The sequence below is a fragment of the Schistocerca cancellata genome, chromosome 10 (genome assembly GCF_023864275.1).
Source record: "Schistocerca cancellata isolate TAMUIC-IGC-003103 chromosome 10, iqSchCanc2.1, whole genome shotgun sequence".
In the NCBI taxonomy this organism is placed as follows: Eukaryota; Metazoa; Arthropoda; class Insecta; order Orthoptera; family Acrididae; genus Schistocerca; species Schistocerca cancellata.
The window spans coordinates 56,697,748-56,711,838 of record NC_064635.1 but is presented as its reverse complement, the minus strand read 5'-3'; the positions used below and the strand labels follow the sequence as shown (position 1 = coordinate 56,711,838).

The 14,091-nt window shown below is 40.9% G+C and overlaps 1 protein-coding gene across 1 annotated transcript in view; it reads right to left on the bottom strand.

Annotated features, from left to right (window-relative positions):
- The window catches only part of LOC126106105 (fibrillin-2), a 142,822-nt gene that overhangs the window by 54,607 nt on the left and 74,124 nt on the right, over nt 1-14,091 (bottom strand). The window contains exon 3 of the mRNA XM_049912352.1: nt 1,265-5,754. Coding sequence (XP_049768309.1) covers nt 1,265-5,754 — 4,490 coding nt within the window. The remainder of the gene's footprint in view (nt 1-1,264; nt 5,755-14,091) is intronic.

Sequence of the window (14,091 nt, the reverse complement as noted above, 5' to 3'; positions counted from 1 at the left end):
CAGAGGTGACGCAATTTCCGTATATTAAAGGCAGGTGGTTTTTGGTCGGAAACCTGAAATCTGATATCGTCCTAGATGAGCTCCATGGGTTCGCATCAGGTGGCCAATACATAACGTAATTTCTCCGCCATGCTCCTCAAACCACTGTAGCGCGATTCGGACCCTATAACAATGATAGTTATCGTTATTGAAGAGACAACAGCGCCGGGGAAGATATCAAGCGGGGAGGGAAGCAGGTGGTCCGCAGTAAAGTTCTTATAGTCCACAACTCTCATGGAGCCTCGGATGGTTCTCAAGGAAACCCAGTTCGAAATAGCGTACTGAGGAGCTGTTCGCCTAGACGACGAAGTATCCGGACACGATCGTCGACCTGGTGCAACGAGAAACGCGATCAGTCTGACCGGGCGACACATTTCCATTGCTTCACGGCCCAATCTCGATGACCACGTGCCCACTGCAGTCGTAATTGACAATGTCATTTTCTCAACGTGGGAACATGTAGGGGCCTTTGCTGGGGGGGGGGGGGGGGGACCCAAGTTCAATAATTTGCAAGGAACGGTGTGCCCCAACACTTTTGTGCCTGCACCAGCTCTGTGCTCTGCGGCGAGATCTGCCACAGATCGCCGCTTATGCTGCTTTACAAAGCGGGCAGTCCTCTGACGTCCATGTTCTGTGAAGTCATGGACGTCAGACACATTGTCACCTACTAGCGGTTTCGCTGTCCTTCAATCATTATTGATGGATGCATAATACAGAAGCACGCGAAAAATCCGCCGTTCTCGAGACGTTCCCCCCAGGTGCCGGGTCAGAACTTTTCTCTTATTTTTCGAAATCGCTTACGTCAGTCGACTTAACACCTTGGCGGCCCGGGACTTATACCTTGGCGGCCTGTATAGTCATTGGAATGATTATTATTTTTATTCTCATCTTCATAATAAACGTTATTAAACTGTCAGCTGAGGAAGAATAGCTGCAAGTATAATAATGTTTTATAGTCATTTATTGTATTATAATCATTTGTACTTGTACATTATATCTACCGATTTCCGTCCCATTCGGATAATCCCTTCGGGGTGGGTCTGTTTTTGTCTTGGAGTGTATTACCAGTAGAAACTAAAGAAAAATTCAAAGCATACCGATACCCTAGAAGATGCAGGAAAACTTGGGGACTGTAACAAGCACTAACCAGCTTAAAATGAGAATTCAAGAAGAAGTAGAAGGAAACACTGCTGAGAAAGGTAAGGTTGGTCTAGGACTGACTTACGTGTTGACTCTTCCCATAGTCGGTCCACTGCAGCTCGCTCCAGATTTCTTGCACGGGCACGTTCCCACTGCTGTACCATTAATACTACAAGAGCAGTTGTGGGTTCCTGAGCACTGTGGTACACATACGCCCGACGAGTCTGGCGTGTAGCCATTGTCACAAGAGCAAGTGTCTGGTGCTACACACCACCCGTGGACGCAGCCACCACTGCACCTCGGTACACATTTCCCTGACGAGTTTCGCTCCTGTGCATAACCTTTCTCACAGCGACAGACACCAGGGGCTACGCAAGTGCCATTTCCACAACCACTGTGACATACTGCCTGGCAAGTGTTCGATTTCTCTCCATCCTTAGCGTAGCCCTCATTACACTCACAGATCCCTGGAGCTGAGCACGTCCCATTTGGGCAACCTCCTTCACAAGCTGGAATGCATCTACTGGAGTTCAGCAGGTCCTTGACATAACCAGAATTACAGGTGCAGTCTCCAGAGCTGAGACATTTGCCATTCAAACATCCTCGAGGGCAGACTGGAACACACTGTTTCTCATCCTTGACACTTTCCATGTACCCTGGATTACAGGAGCACTGGTTTGGAGCGACACACTCTCCATTCTTACAGCCTCTAGAGCAAGTTGGGCGACAGACATGGGCATTCTTGTGGTCTGGTTCATAACCAGAATCACAGTTGCAAGTGTTTGGTGCAATACATCTCCCATGATGACATCCTCCACTACATACAGGAACACAAACACTTTTATTCCTGACATCTTGCTGGTAACCTGCAAGACATGTACACGTGTTGGGTGCAGTGCACTTCCCATTCTGGCAACCATTGTCACACACTGGGTCACAAACTGTATTACTATTTGCATTTTTCTGGTGCCCAACATTACAGGAACAGATGTCTGGTCCGACACACACACCATTAGTACAGTCTTTGGAGCAAACTGGCTTACATGCAGACATATTTCTCACATCCCGACTGTACCCTTCGTCACAAGAGCAAACACCTGGGGCAATGCATCTTCCGTTGGAGCATCCTCCAGCACAGAGTGGCTGGCAAACAGAACTATTGGTCGGATCTAGTGAATATCCACTGTTACAACTGCACATGTCAGGTGCCACACATTTCCCATTTGGACATCCGCCTGAACAGATGGGTGCACACACAGTTTTGTCTTTCATATCTTGCTGATAACCAGAATTGCAGCTGCAAACATTTGGAGCTGTACATATCCCATTTGGACAGCCACCACTACATACAGGCTTGCATACTGTCTTATCCTCATTGTCCTGTACATATCCGTCATTACAAGTACATATATTTGGTGCTACACATGTCCCATTCTGACAGTTACCTTTGCAATCTGGCGTGCACATAAGCTTGTTCTTTGGATCTTGCTGGTATCCAACATTGCAGCTGCAGGTATTTGGAGCTACGCATTTCCCATTGGGACAGTTTCCACTGCAAATGGGTTTGCACAAAGTCTTATTTTCTGGATCCTGAAAAAACCCTGTGTTGCATTTACAAACTTCTGGAGCAATACATGTCCCATTTGGACACTTACCTACACATATGGGTTTACAGACTGTTTTATTTCCTTCGCCTTGCTCATAACCAGAATCACAAGTGCAGACATTTGGGGCTGTGCATTTCCCATTGGGACAATCTCCACTGCAGTTGGGTTTGCATAATGTCTTATTCTTGGGATCTTGGGAATATCCATTGGTACACCTGCATACATCTGGGGCAACACAGATTCCATTTGGGCAGTTGCCTGAGCAAATAGGTTTACAAACACTCTTGTCCATCATGTCTTGCTGAAAGCCTGAATTGCAAGTGCAGGTGTTCGGTGCCGTGCATATGCCATTGGGACAGTTTCCTTTGCATACTGGGTTACACTGTGATCTGTTCCTTGGATCCTGAGCATATCCACTGTTACAGTGACATACATTCAGTGTAACACATTCGCCATTTGGACAGTTACCCACACAGATTGGCTTACAAAGTGTTTTGTTGTTTGGATCTTGCTGATATCCGATACTGCAGTTGCAAACATTTGGGGCTATACATTTCCCATTGGGGCAATCTCCACTGCACACAGGATTACACAATGTCTTATTCTTTTGATCTTGAGCATATCCATTGTTACAAGCACATACATTTGGTGCCACACACTTCCCATATCGACAATTTCCTGCACATACTGGTGTACAGACAATTTTGTTATTTGGATCTTGCTTATATCCAGAATTGCACGTACAGATATTGGGGGCTATACATTTACCATTGGGGCAGTTCCCACTGCACACAGGTTTACATAATGTCTTGTTCTTATCTTGTACATAACCAATGTTACAACTACATACATTGGGAGCGACACATTTTCCATTTTGACAGTTATCGACACAGACTGGCCAACAGATTGTCTTGTTGTTAGGATCTAGTAGATAACCAGAGTTGCAGGCACATACATCTGGAGCTATACATTTTCCATTTGGGCAGTTTCCTTTACACACAGGGTTGCACAGTGTCTTGTTCTTTGTATCCTGCATGAAACCACTGTTACAACTACATACGTTGGGAGTTACACATTTTCCATTTTGGCAATTACCTACACAGACTGGCCTACATATTGTCTTGTTGTTTGGATCTAGCTGATAGCCAGAGTTGCATGAGCAAACATTTGGGGCTATACATTTTCCATTTGGGCAGTTTCCATTACATACAGGGTTGCATAATGTCTTGTTCTTTAGCTCCTGCACAAAACCACTGTTACAACTGCATATGTTAGGAGCTACACATCTACCATTTTGGCAGTTACCTATACAAACTGGCCTACAGATTGTCTTGTTGTTTGGGTCGAGCTGATAACCAGAGTTACAGGAACATACATTTGGAGCGAAACATTTCCCATTTGGGCAGTTCCCTTTGCAGACAGGATTGCACTGTGTCTTATTTTTGAGGTCTAATGTGTATCCAGCATTGCAACTACATACATTGGGTGCTACACATTTCCCATTCTTACAATTTCCATCACACTGTGGTGCGCATACTGTCTTGTTTTTCGGATCTTGCCTGTATCCAGAATTGCAAGTACATACACCTGGAGCAGTACATTTTCCATTTGAACAATTTCCTTTGCACACAGGGGTGCACAAATGCTTGTTATTACTCTCTTGAGCGTATCCACTATTGCAGCTGCAAACATTTGGAGATACACATTTTCCATTGCGGCAGTCACCTGCACATACAGGCACACAGACAGTTTTGTTCTTTGGATCCTGTCGAAAACCAGTATTGCATGAGCATACATTTGGTGCAATACACTTTCCGTTGGGACAGTTTCCTTTGCACACAGGGTTGCAAAGAGCCTTGTTCTTAGGATCTTGTACATACCCACTGTTGCAGCTACAAACGTTTGGTGCCACACATTTGCCATTCTGGCAGTTTCCCGTGCACACTGGCAAACAGCTTGTCTTGGTCTTTGGGTCTTGCCGATATCCGGGATTGCAAGTGCACACGTTTGGTGCAGTACACTTTCCATTGGGGCAATTACCTTTGCACACAGGGCTGCAAAGAGCCTTGTTCTTAGGGTCTTGAACATACCCACTGTTGCAGCTACAAACGTTGGGTGCCACACATTTGCCATTCTGGCAGTTTCCCGTGCACACTGGCAAACAGCTTGTCTTGGTCTTTGGGTCTTGCCGATATCCGGGGTTGCAAGTGCACACGTTTGGGGCAGTACACTTTCCATTGGGGCAATTACCTTTGCACACAGGGCTGCAAAGAGCCTTGTTCTTAGGGTCTTGAACATACCCACTGTTGCAGCTACAAACGTTGGGTGCCACACATTTGCCATTCTGGCAGTTTCCCGTGCACACTGGCAAACAGCTTGTCTTGGTCTTTGGGTCTTGCCGATATCCGGGGTTGCAAGTGCACACGTTTGGGGCAGTACACTTTCCATTGGGGCAATTACCTTTGCACACAGGGCTGCAAAGAGCCTTGTTCTTAGGGTCTTGAACATACCCACTGTTGCAGCTACAAACGTTGGGTGCCACACATTTGCCATTCTGGCAGTTTCCCGTGCACACTGGCAAACAGCTTGTCTTGGTCTTTGGGTCTTGCCGATATCCGGGGTTGCAAGTGCACACGTTTGGGGCAGTACATTTTCCATTGGGACAGTTACCTGTGCATACAGGATTACAGACTGCTTTGTTCTTAGCGTCTTGTGCATAACCTTTGTTACAGTTGCACACATTGGGTCCCACGCACTTGCCATTCCGACAATTTCCGGCACACACAGGCCTGCAGAGAGCCTTGTTCTTGGAATCCCGCTGGTAACCCTTGTTGCAAGTGCATACTCCTGGAGCAGTGCATTTGCCATTTGCACAGCCGCCGTTGCACACAGGCTCACAGATGTTAACGCTCCCCTTCTTCTTGTAGCCAGTGCAGCAGCCAAAGACGTTGCGCTTCTTGGTAAATTTCTGCGAACAAAACGCCACTGTGAGTTACAACAAAAGTCCTGAAATGCTGCCTAATTACTAAGCTCTGCTTAACAGTGCCATCCTGAACATCTATACTACTAAACAAAGACAAGTCGTTGTATAACTTTGTTACGAAAAATCTCGAAAAGTTCTTGACCAATTTCCTTCAGATTTTTACACAATGCTCTAATAAACATTTGGACCGACAAAGGCTACATTTAAAAAAGATATATATCTTATATAAATATTTGTATACTGTATATTTGGGAAATATTGTTAGCAAAAATCTCGAAAAGATCTTGAGTAATTTGCTTCAAAATTTTACATGTTACTCTGACAAACATTTGAATGGTCATAGGCTATATATATTTTTTAATGAAATAAAGAAGCAAAAGCAATGTTGATTTATCATATACTGCAAAAGTGTTATTTGAATAACTAAATATATAAATAATACATAAATGTATATATTACCTGACAAAAGGTTTATTATCAAACAACTCGAAAAGTTCTTGACTAATGTATTTCAGATTTTTAAATGGTAGTATGATCAACATTTAGACAGTTATATACTTTTCTTAACAACAATATATAGGTCTTCTGTTAAAACCGACTGTGAGACAGTAAATGCTGTACTGAAAAGAAAGTGCAGTTTCTTGTCTTTCTCACAGCCATTTTTAACTACGTTGACGGCACATTTAAACATTAGACAAACTGTTTTTCTTTCTCTCTCTCTCTCTCTCTCTCACACACACACACACACACACACACATACACACACACACATGTATGTATCTATAATGAGGAACATTGTTCTTTCTCTTCAGTTTTAAACAGAGGAGGAGATTAGTGTTTAATGCCCCGTCGACAACGAGGTCATTAGAAACGGAGCGCAAGCTTGGGTGAGGGAAGGATGGGGAAGGAAATCGGCCGTGCCCTTTCAAAGGAACCGTCCCGGCATTTGCCTGAAGCGATTTAGGGAAATCATGGAAAACCTAAATCAGGATGGCCGGAGACAGGATTGAACCATCGTCCTCCCGAATAATTTTAAACGGAAACAGGACAAATATGTACTGTTTTGTCTTCTCCCTCGAGGTCTGTTTTAACAAGAAACAGGAAAGTTGTGTTTATGGCATATCGGCTTATGATTAGATAGAATACTACTACGGAATCTGAAATGTCCGAAACTTACTAATCTAACCCGTTTACAGATTAAAGCTATACGAAATACTGTCACTGGAGCTATTATTCTCACAAAGCCAGAAGCAGGAAAGGTCTCTCATATCCGGGATACCAATGATCCCAAACTTATTTGCTCATTCAGTATAAGTGACTTCAGTAGCCAATCAAGGTTTGCTGAGCTATAACAATAAACGAGATTCAAGGCCAGAGAGAGAGAGAGGGGGGGGAAAAAGGATATGGAGGTAGATAAGGTGGAGGGAGAGAGGGACAGAGAGAGGAGAGGGAAGGACATTAGGACTTATATCTGACTCTCATACATATTTAGCAATTGCGAAGCATTGAATATCATAACACACTTGCGGGTTCTGATTAATAATACAGAAAATGTGCCAAATTAAAAGAAACAGGATATTTTTTACATAATGGATGAGGGAAATACCATAACTGCGTAACTAAAATGAAAAATAATAACTAGGAAATGATTTTTTCTTTAAAATTTCAATGTTCATTTCAACTGTAGGGGTCCCAGAGGAGAGCGGGGGGGGGGGTGGAGGCAGGAGGGGGCATACACCTATTTAGCACAAGGTTTTCGTGCATAACCAGCAAGTCGTGCATGCAGTCTCTGTTGATCCATCGTGGATACGAGAAGGCGGCTGGTCTGATGATTTAGATGGCCAGTTTTGGCGTCTCATTAATGCCATCTTCAGGCCCCTATGCACTCCATATATGGACAAATAGAAGCATGCATGTATCTGGAGACATCAATATCTTTGGATTCCGTGATTTTTTTGTGGAAAATTTAAAAAATCAAGATACAGATGGCTCCAGTTATACATGTATTTGATCCTCTATACATGGAGTGCATAGGGATCTGAAAATGGCATTAATGAGATGCTGAAACTGGTAGTCTAAATAAAATATCTTCATTTTTGTGTGCAGTCCTACTTGATCATGGACTTGGTTTAGCATGATGTGATGGTTGATGCTGTGGTTTTTAAAGTTTACTTCTGTTTCACCACTTTGAGTAGTATTCATTTGTCGTTTTCTCATCATTATTTTTAGATTTTCTAACATGGAGTACTCAGTCATTTTGATTTTGTTTTCTATTTGGGATTGTTAACACTAGAACGGCGGAGCTTCTGACATTGCTAGAATGGTGGGAATGGGTCATTTTCATCCCACATAAAATATTTTCATATTTCACTTAAATAAGTACTTTTCTTAGTGTTTGTTAACCCATACTTTATTTCTAGTAATCACAATAATTATTTACAATTATAAATAATAATTACTCATTTATTTGAACAACAATGTATCATACAAATCTATTGTTGGTACTGCTAACAAGTTTCTTAACCACATATTTTAATTTATTAACTATTCATACAACCTTCTAGACACATTTAGTATATTTGGTCCATTTTACTCTCACATGTCTTTTACAAATAGCTCTATATTACTTTTCACTCAAGTCATCTGAAGTTGCTAGACACACTTAGCTCAGATGATTTCTGTTTTACGCACACATTTTCCACACACAGCTTTGTGGCACTTTACACAGTTTTCGCTGATCTTGTTGCCTGTGCAGCGGCTGATTTGGTACTTCCTCCGCTTTCTAGGTGATTTCAGATCAATATCCTCTTCCTTTCCCTGATGGTCTTGCTCTTTCGTTTCCTTGAGTTCAATTTCCAGTTAAAGTATGAATTTCTTCCTTTCCATTTTCTTGTTAGTTATTATATTATAAATGGCCCCCGAATTTATTGCCGTCATGTCCAGTATGTTGTAGAAGACATACAATGGCCATCTTTTACATGCAGTCTTCTTAGTATATTTACAAGTCGTTTGATCACCCACTTTCACCCCATACTTTGCTGCATTGTAGGATGTTACGGTTTCCTTTCCTTACTTGCTTATTGCTACATCAGCATGCAGCTTACTCAGAAGAATGACATTTTCATTCTTCTTTCCTTTGTATACAGTCAAGGTACAGTCCGTGTTGCCACTCCTGTGCAGTATTGTGGTGGAGTGTTTTCAGCATTCGGCTTCCTTACTTCATTAGGTATTTCACGGTGGATCTTCTTCATTGTACCAACTAACAAAGTTTTCTTTTGTTTGAGTTTTTTAACAAGTTGAAGAGATGTAAAGAAGTTGTCTGTGGTCACATCTCTTGCTTGATTTACAAATGGCTCCATGAGACACAGAATGATATACTCTCCATGTGGTATTTCCTCTCTATGCATATCCTCTTAGCTGAGATATGGGAAAGCATTACATATATACTTTGTAGTTACATCAACAGGTAACCAGAATTTGAGACCATATTTGTCTGGTTTGTTGGATATGAATTGAGTAAACCTGGAACTTGCTTTGCATGGTAACAGTTGCCTGTCAACAGTTTTCAATGAACTTTCCCCAAATTTCAGAGGCAAGAGATAATTTGCTGACTTATCAGAAGCATATAGCTTAATCAGAAGCATATAGCTAAGGTAGAATATTCAAAATTTTTAGGTGTGTCCATTGATGAGAAATTAAATTGGAAGAAACACATTGATGATCTACTGAAACGTTTGAGTTCAGCGACTTATGCAATAAGGGTCATTGCAAATTTTGGTGATAAACATGTTGGTAAATTAGCTTACTATGCCTATTTTCACTCATTGCTTGCATATGGCATCATATTTTGGGGTTATTCATCACTGAGGAATAAAGTATTTATTGCACAAAAGTGTGTAATCAGAATAATAGCTGGAGTCCACCCAAGATCATCCTGCAGACATTTATTTAAGGATCTAGGGATATTCACAGTAGCTTCTCAGTATATATACTCTCTTATGAAATTTGTTATTAACAACCAAACCCAATTCAAAAGTATTAGCAGTGTGCATAACTACAATACTAGGTGAAAGGATTATCTTCACTATTCAAGATTAAATCTAACTTTGGCACAGAAAGAGGTGAATGATACTGCCACTAAAGTCTTTGGGCACTTACCAAATAGTATCAAAAGTCTGATAGATAACCAACAAGTATTTAAGAAGAAATTAAAAGAATTTCTGAATGACAATTCCTTCTACTCCATAGAGGAATTTTTAGATATAAATTTTTAAAAAAAGTTGTTATATTAACTTAATTATGTTGTTAAATTAACTTAATTATGTCATGTATTGGAAAATTTGACTCGTTCCACATCATTACGAAATATCGTATTCATGACCCATGGAACTAGTATTAATCTAATGTATAATCTAAAGCTGCCAGACTTTCAGAGTGCGACCAGAGGTCATCCATAGACATACCTTTTGTGCAAAATACACCCTGAACATACATGATGGCTATCAGTTTCTCCAGTTCCTCAAGTGACGCAGTCCAGTCATTGTTTTTTAGTACTTTTCGAGCATTTGATTCTGTGTATTTCTTCAAGAGTCGTAGCATTGTTTAGTCAAAAATAAGGAGGAAGGTACTGATGACAGAGCTGTCTACTCGTTGGCAAGCATAAGCAACGGAACCTCCTCTCATTCACAGCTGGCCACCTTCCAGAAGATGAATAATTTCCAATCTCCCATATGGTTCCATCGCTTTCAATCATCTTTGTGGATGCTTCCAACTGTACCTGTTGTGGTTAAAGAGGTGATGACCGACGTATATCAGCATCTGAATCCTTTTCGACTAATCGCCCCTCGTTCACAATGTCTTACTCTTCACTTGTTTTAGGTACATAATCATCATCTTCATCAGTGAAGTCAATTTCCGATTCAATTTCTCTAAGAGATCAAACACTTCATTAGAAAGTCCACGCTGACGGTACATGTTCGAAAACGTGTTACACAGACAAAGACTGCCCGAGTGACACAACGTAAGTTGTAGCGGAATGGAATGTACTCGTGCCAAGTTGCAACAATGAGGATCAACTTCTCCACGTTACTGCTCACTGTTGCCACTGTATTGTTGGATAATTTAGTTATATTGAGAAGAGAAATTACAGTGGGGTCAAATCGACCCCTTCTACTATTCTAGGTATACCGAATGAAATGGCGAAGAAAATTAAAATATTTTGTAAATACTAAAACATCTTCAGAAAGAGGAGAAAAAATTAGAAAAAGTCATATAATTTCATTAATGAAGTAAATAAACTGGATATGACAATGAACGAAAAACATATGACAGGGGTCATTTTGACCCCTTCCGCCATTCTGGTGTTAATCCACAGTGACAACATAACATTATTGATGAAGTATGAAAGTGGTGGTGTTCCTTTTGAATAAAATCTTTTTGGGTGTTAGGCTGTATCCTTAAAGTAATTAATTCACCAAATTATTTTATTGGGGTTGGTCTGGCCGAAGAAGCCTATAAATTTGCGTTACTGGCATTCATATTCATATAAAAATGCGTACTTATTGTGTACTTACGGAAGATGCTTGCCAAGTTGCTTTTAAGCATACTCTCTAAAACGATTGACTGGAAGTCTACCAGTCTTTTGAGGTAAAATAAGTTATCTGTAATTCTTTCAGAGTTTACTTCTTGGAGAAGGGAGAATGTTCATTCTCTAACTTTGAATAAGTTGTTCCAAAAATAGTGATATTAGACGCTTGCCATCTCCAGAATAAATTTCTTTGAATGTCCATGTTTGCAATTCAGTTGAAAGTATCTCTCTTCAGCAGCAAATTAGTGAGATTGATTTCAATATAGTATTAGAGTTTTACGAGGGTGGTCTGAAAAGTTCTCGGAATCACCAAGAGAGGTCAGCGCTAGAACAACGAATTGTTCACGCCATATTTGTTGGACTGTTGGTTGTAAACACGTGCCACGTTAGTGCTCTTGGAAGAGAGCTGTGGCAGTGGTGTGGCTCTGTTGCAGTTCCAGATAGCGATTTGCGAAGATGGAAAACATCGAGGTGCGAGCAGTGATTACGTACTTCTTAAAGAATGGTATGAAAGGACATTCATGCCAAATTGCAGAATACACTGGGGGACTCTGCTCCTTCATATTTAACTGCTGCCAAATGGACAAATGAATTTAAGTTTGGTCGGGAGAGCTTAGATGGTGATCTGCGCTGTGATCGGCCAAGATGTGTCAGTACTCCAGAAATCATTGCAAAAGTGCACAAAATGCTCATGGAGGACGCCGATTGAAAGTGCGTGAAATTGCTCACTCTTGCCAGATGTCATCTGAAGAATTAGAAATGAAAAAATTATTTGCAAGATGGGTGCCGCAATTCTTGACGCTGGATCAAAAACATGTGCCGTCGCCATGGCAGAATTACACGAACTGAGCTATGAATTGATGCCATACCCGCCTTATTCACCTGATACTGCTCCGTCAGACTTCCATCTCTTCCCAAAATTGAAAATTTTTCTTGGTGGACGAAGATTCACTTCAAACGAAGAATTGATAGCTGGAGTTGACAACTATTTTTGAGGCCTGGAGGAAACTCATTTTCGAGATGGGATCAAGGCACTGAAACATCGCTGGATCAAGTGCATTAATCTACAAGGTGACTACATTGTAAAATAAAAAAAGTTTCAGCGATGTAAGTACTTTTCTTCTATTCCGTTCTGAGAACTTTTGAAACCACACTTGTACTATTGTATTACTATCAGTAACACATAATAAGGATGCAAAATAGTTAATTTAGCAACAATCAGTATTTACTATGAATAAATAAACTGATCAAATAAAGTTTTACACCGCCTCCATGTATGCAAACGTCGTGCGTAGGGTTACCACATTTTTTTTTTTTTTTGCGTCCAACCTAGGATATATTTTTTGAAATCACTTAAGTCTTTAGAGTTTACTGCAACATTAATCTTTAATTACTGAGCTGTATTTTGCACTAGAAACGAGTCTTGCAATAAATGGTTTGTTCGTTTTCATTACATCATAAAATACACAGTAGCTAATTTCTGAATTACTGGTAATGTTTACATTTAGCTGACATATAACAGCAGATACTGAAAGTCTACCCCTTTCGGTAGACTAAATATTCCCTATAATTAAAACAAATCTCTCAACTGTTATTTCCGTCTTTGGCTATAAAAAGAAATCTCGTTTAGTGATGTAGTAGCTGTTTTTTACATGGCCTTTAATATCAATCTTTTCTTCATGTACAACAGAAAATTATCCTGTACGTAGTGTACAATAAACATATTCAGTTAACAATCATGAATGCTTGACACTCCACAGCTTTCAGATATTTATTAAAAGACATCTTCTATACATCATGAGCTGTACTAGAAGTGTTTGCTCTATGTGATATTTATTTCAAACATTATCAACAATTGTCACTGCCTATAATTTGATAGTAATAACGCACATGACAAAATGTGTACTATGTTACAGGACACATTTCATATCCTTTTGTATTAACTGACAAACATGTCATTGCGATGTAAGTAAACTTATATTAGTGCTAAATACGTACAGTTATCTTTCGCAGAAATCGATGCACATGCAGTTGTTTAGTCCTCTGCACCAGATGCCAATGATGACATTTCTAGTGTATTTCTAGTTTATCTCAAGCTGTATAGAAGGTGTATTTGAAAAAAAAAAACGCGTTTATTCTTACTGTTGCTAAACTGTTTCAAAAATTTGTATTCCTGTTGCAGCAGTTTGACGTGAAACACACATTTTCTTTTGCCCAGCGCTAAACGAAGAGACAAAAAACCAATAGATATAAGCTGAGAAAAACTTTTTAACGGATTTGAAGCGTATTGCGGCTCGCTTTGGTAGGTTAGCATCGTGTAATAGGGATAGTGGCGTCTCGTTTTCTTCTTGTGTTTACTGGCGCCACTGCGTTTGCTAGCGTTGTCTGTCCGCGAGTGGCAGCAGCAGCGGTTATCGATATCTAGTGCGGTGGTACCATATTTGGAGCGACATCAAGTGTTTTCCGGGTCAGAGTGTGTCGGGTAGTTCAGATGGTACGGAGCAGCAGTTGAGGTCCGACAGCGTGAGCACATGTCGGGACCGCTGGCGGTACGCAGGTTCAAATGGCTCAAATGGCTCTGAGCACTATGGGACTTAACATCTGAGGTCATCAGTCCCCTAGACTTAGAACTACTTAAACCTAACCAACCTAAGGATATCACACACATCCATGCCCAAGTCAGGATTCGAACCAGCGACCATAGCAGCAGCACCGTTCCGGACTGAAGTGCCTAC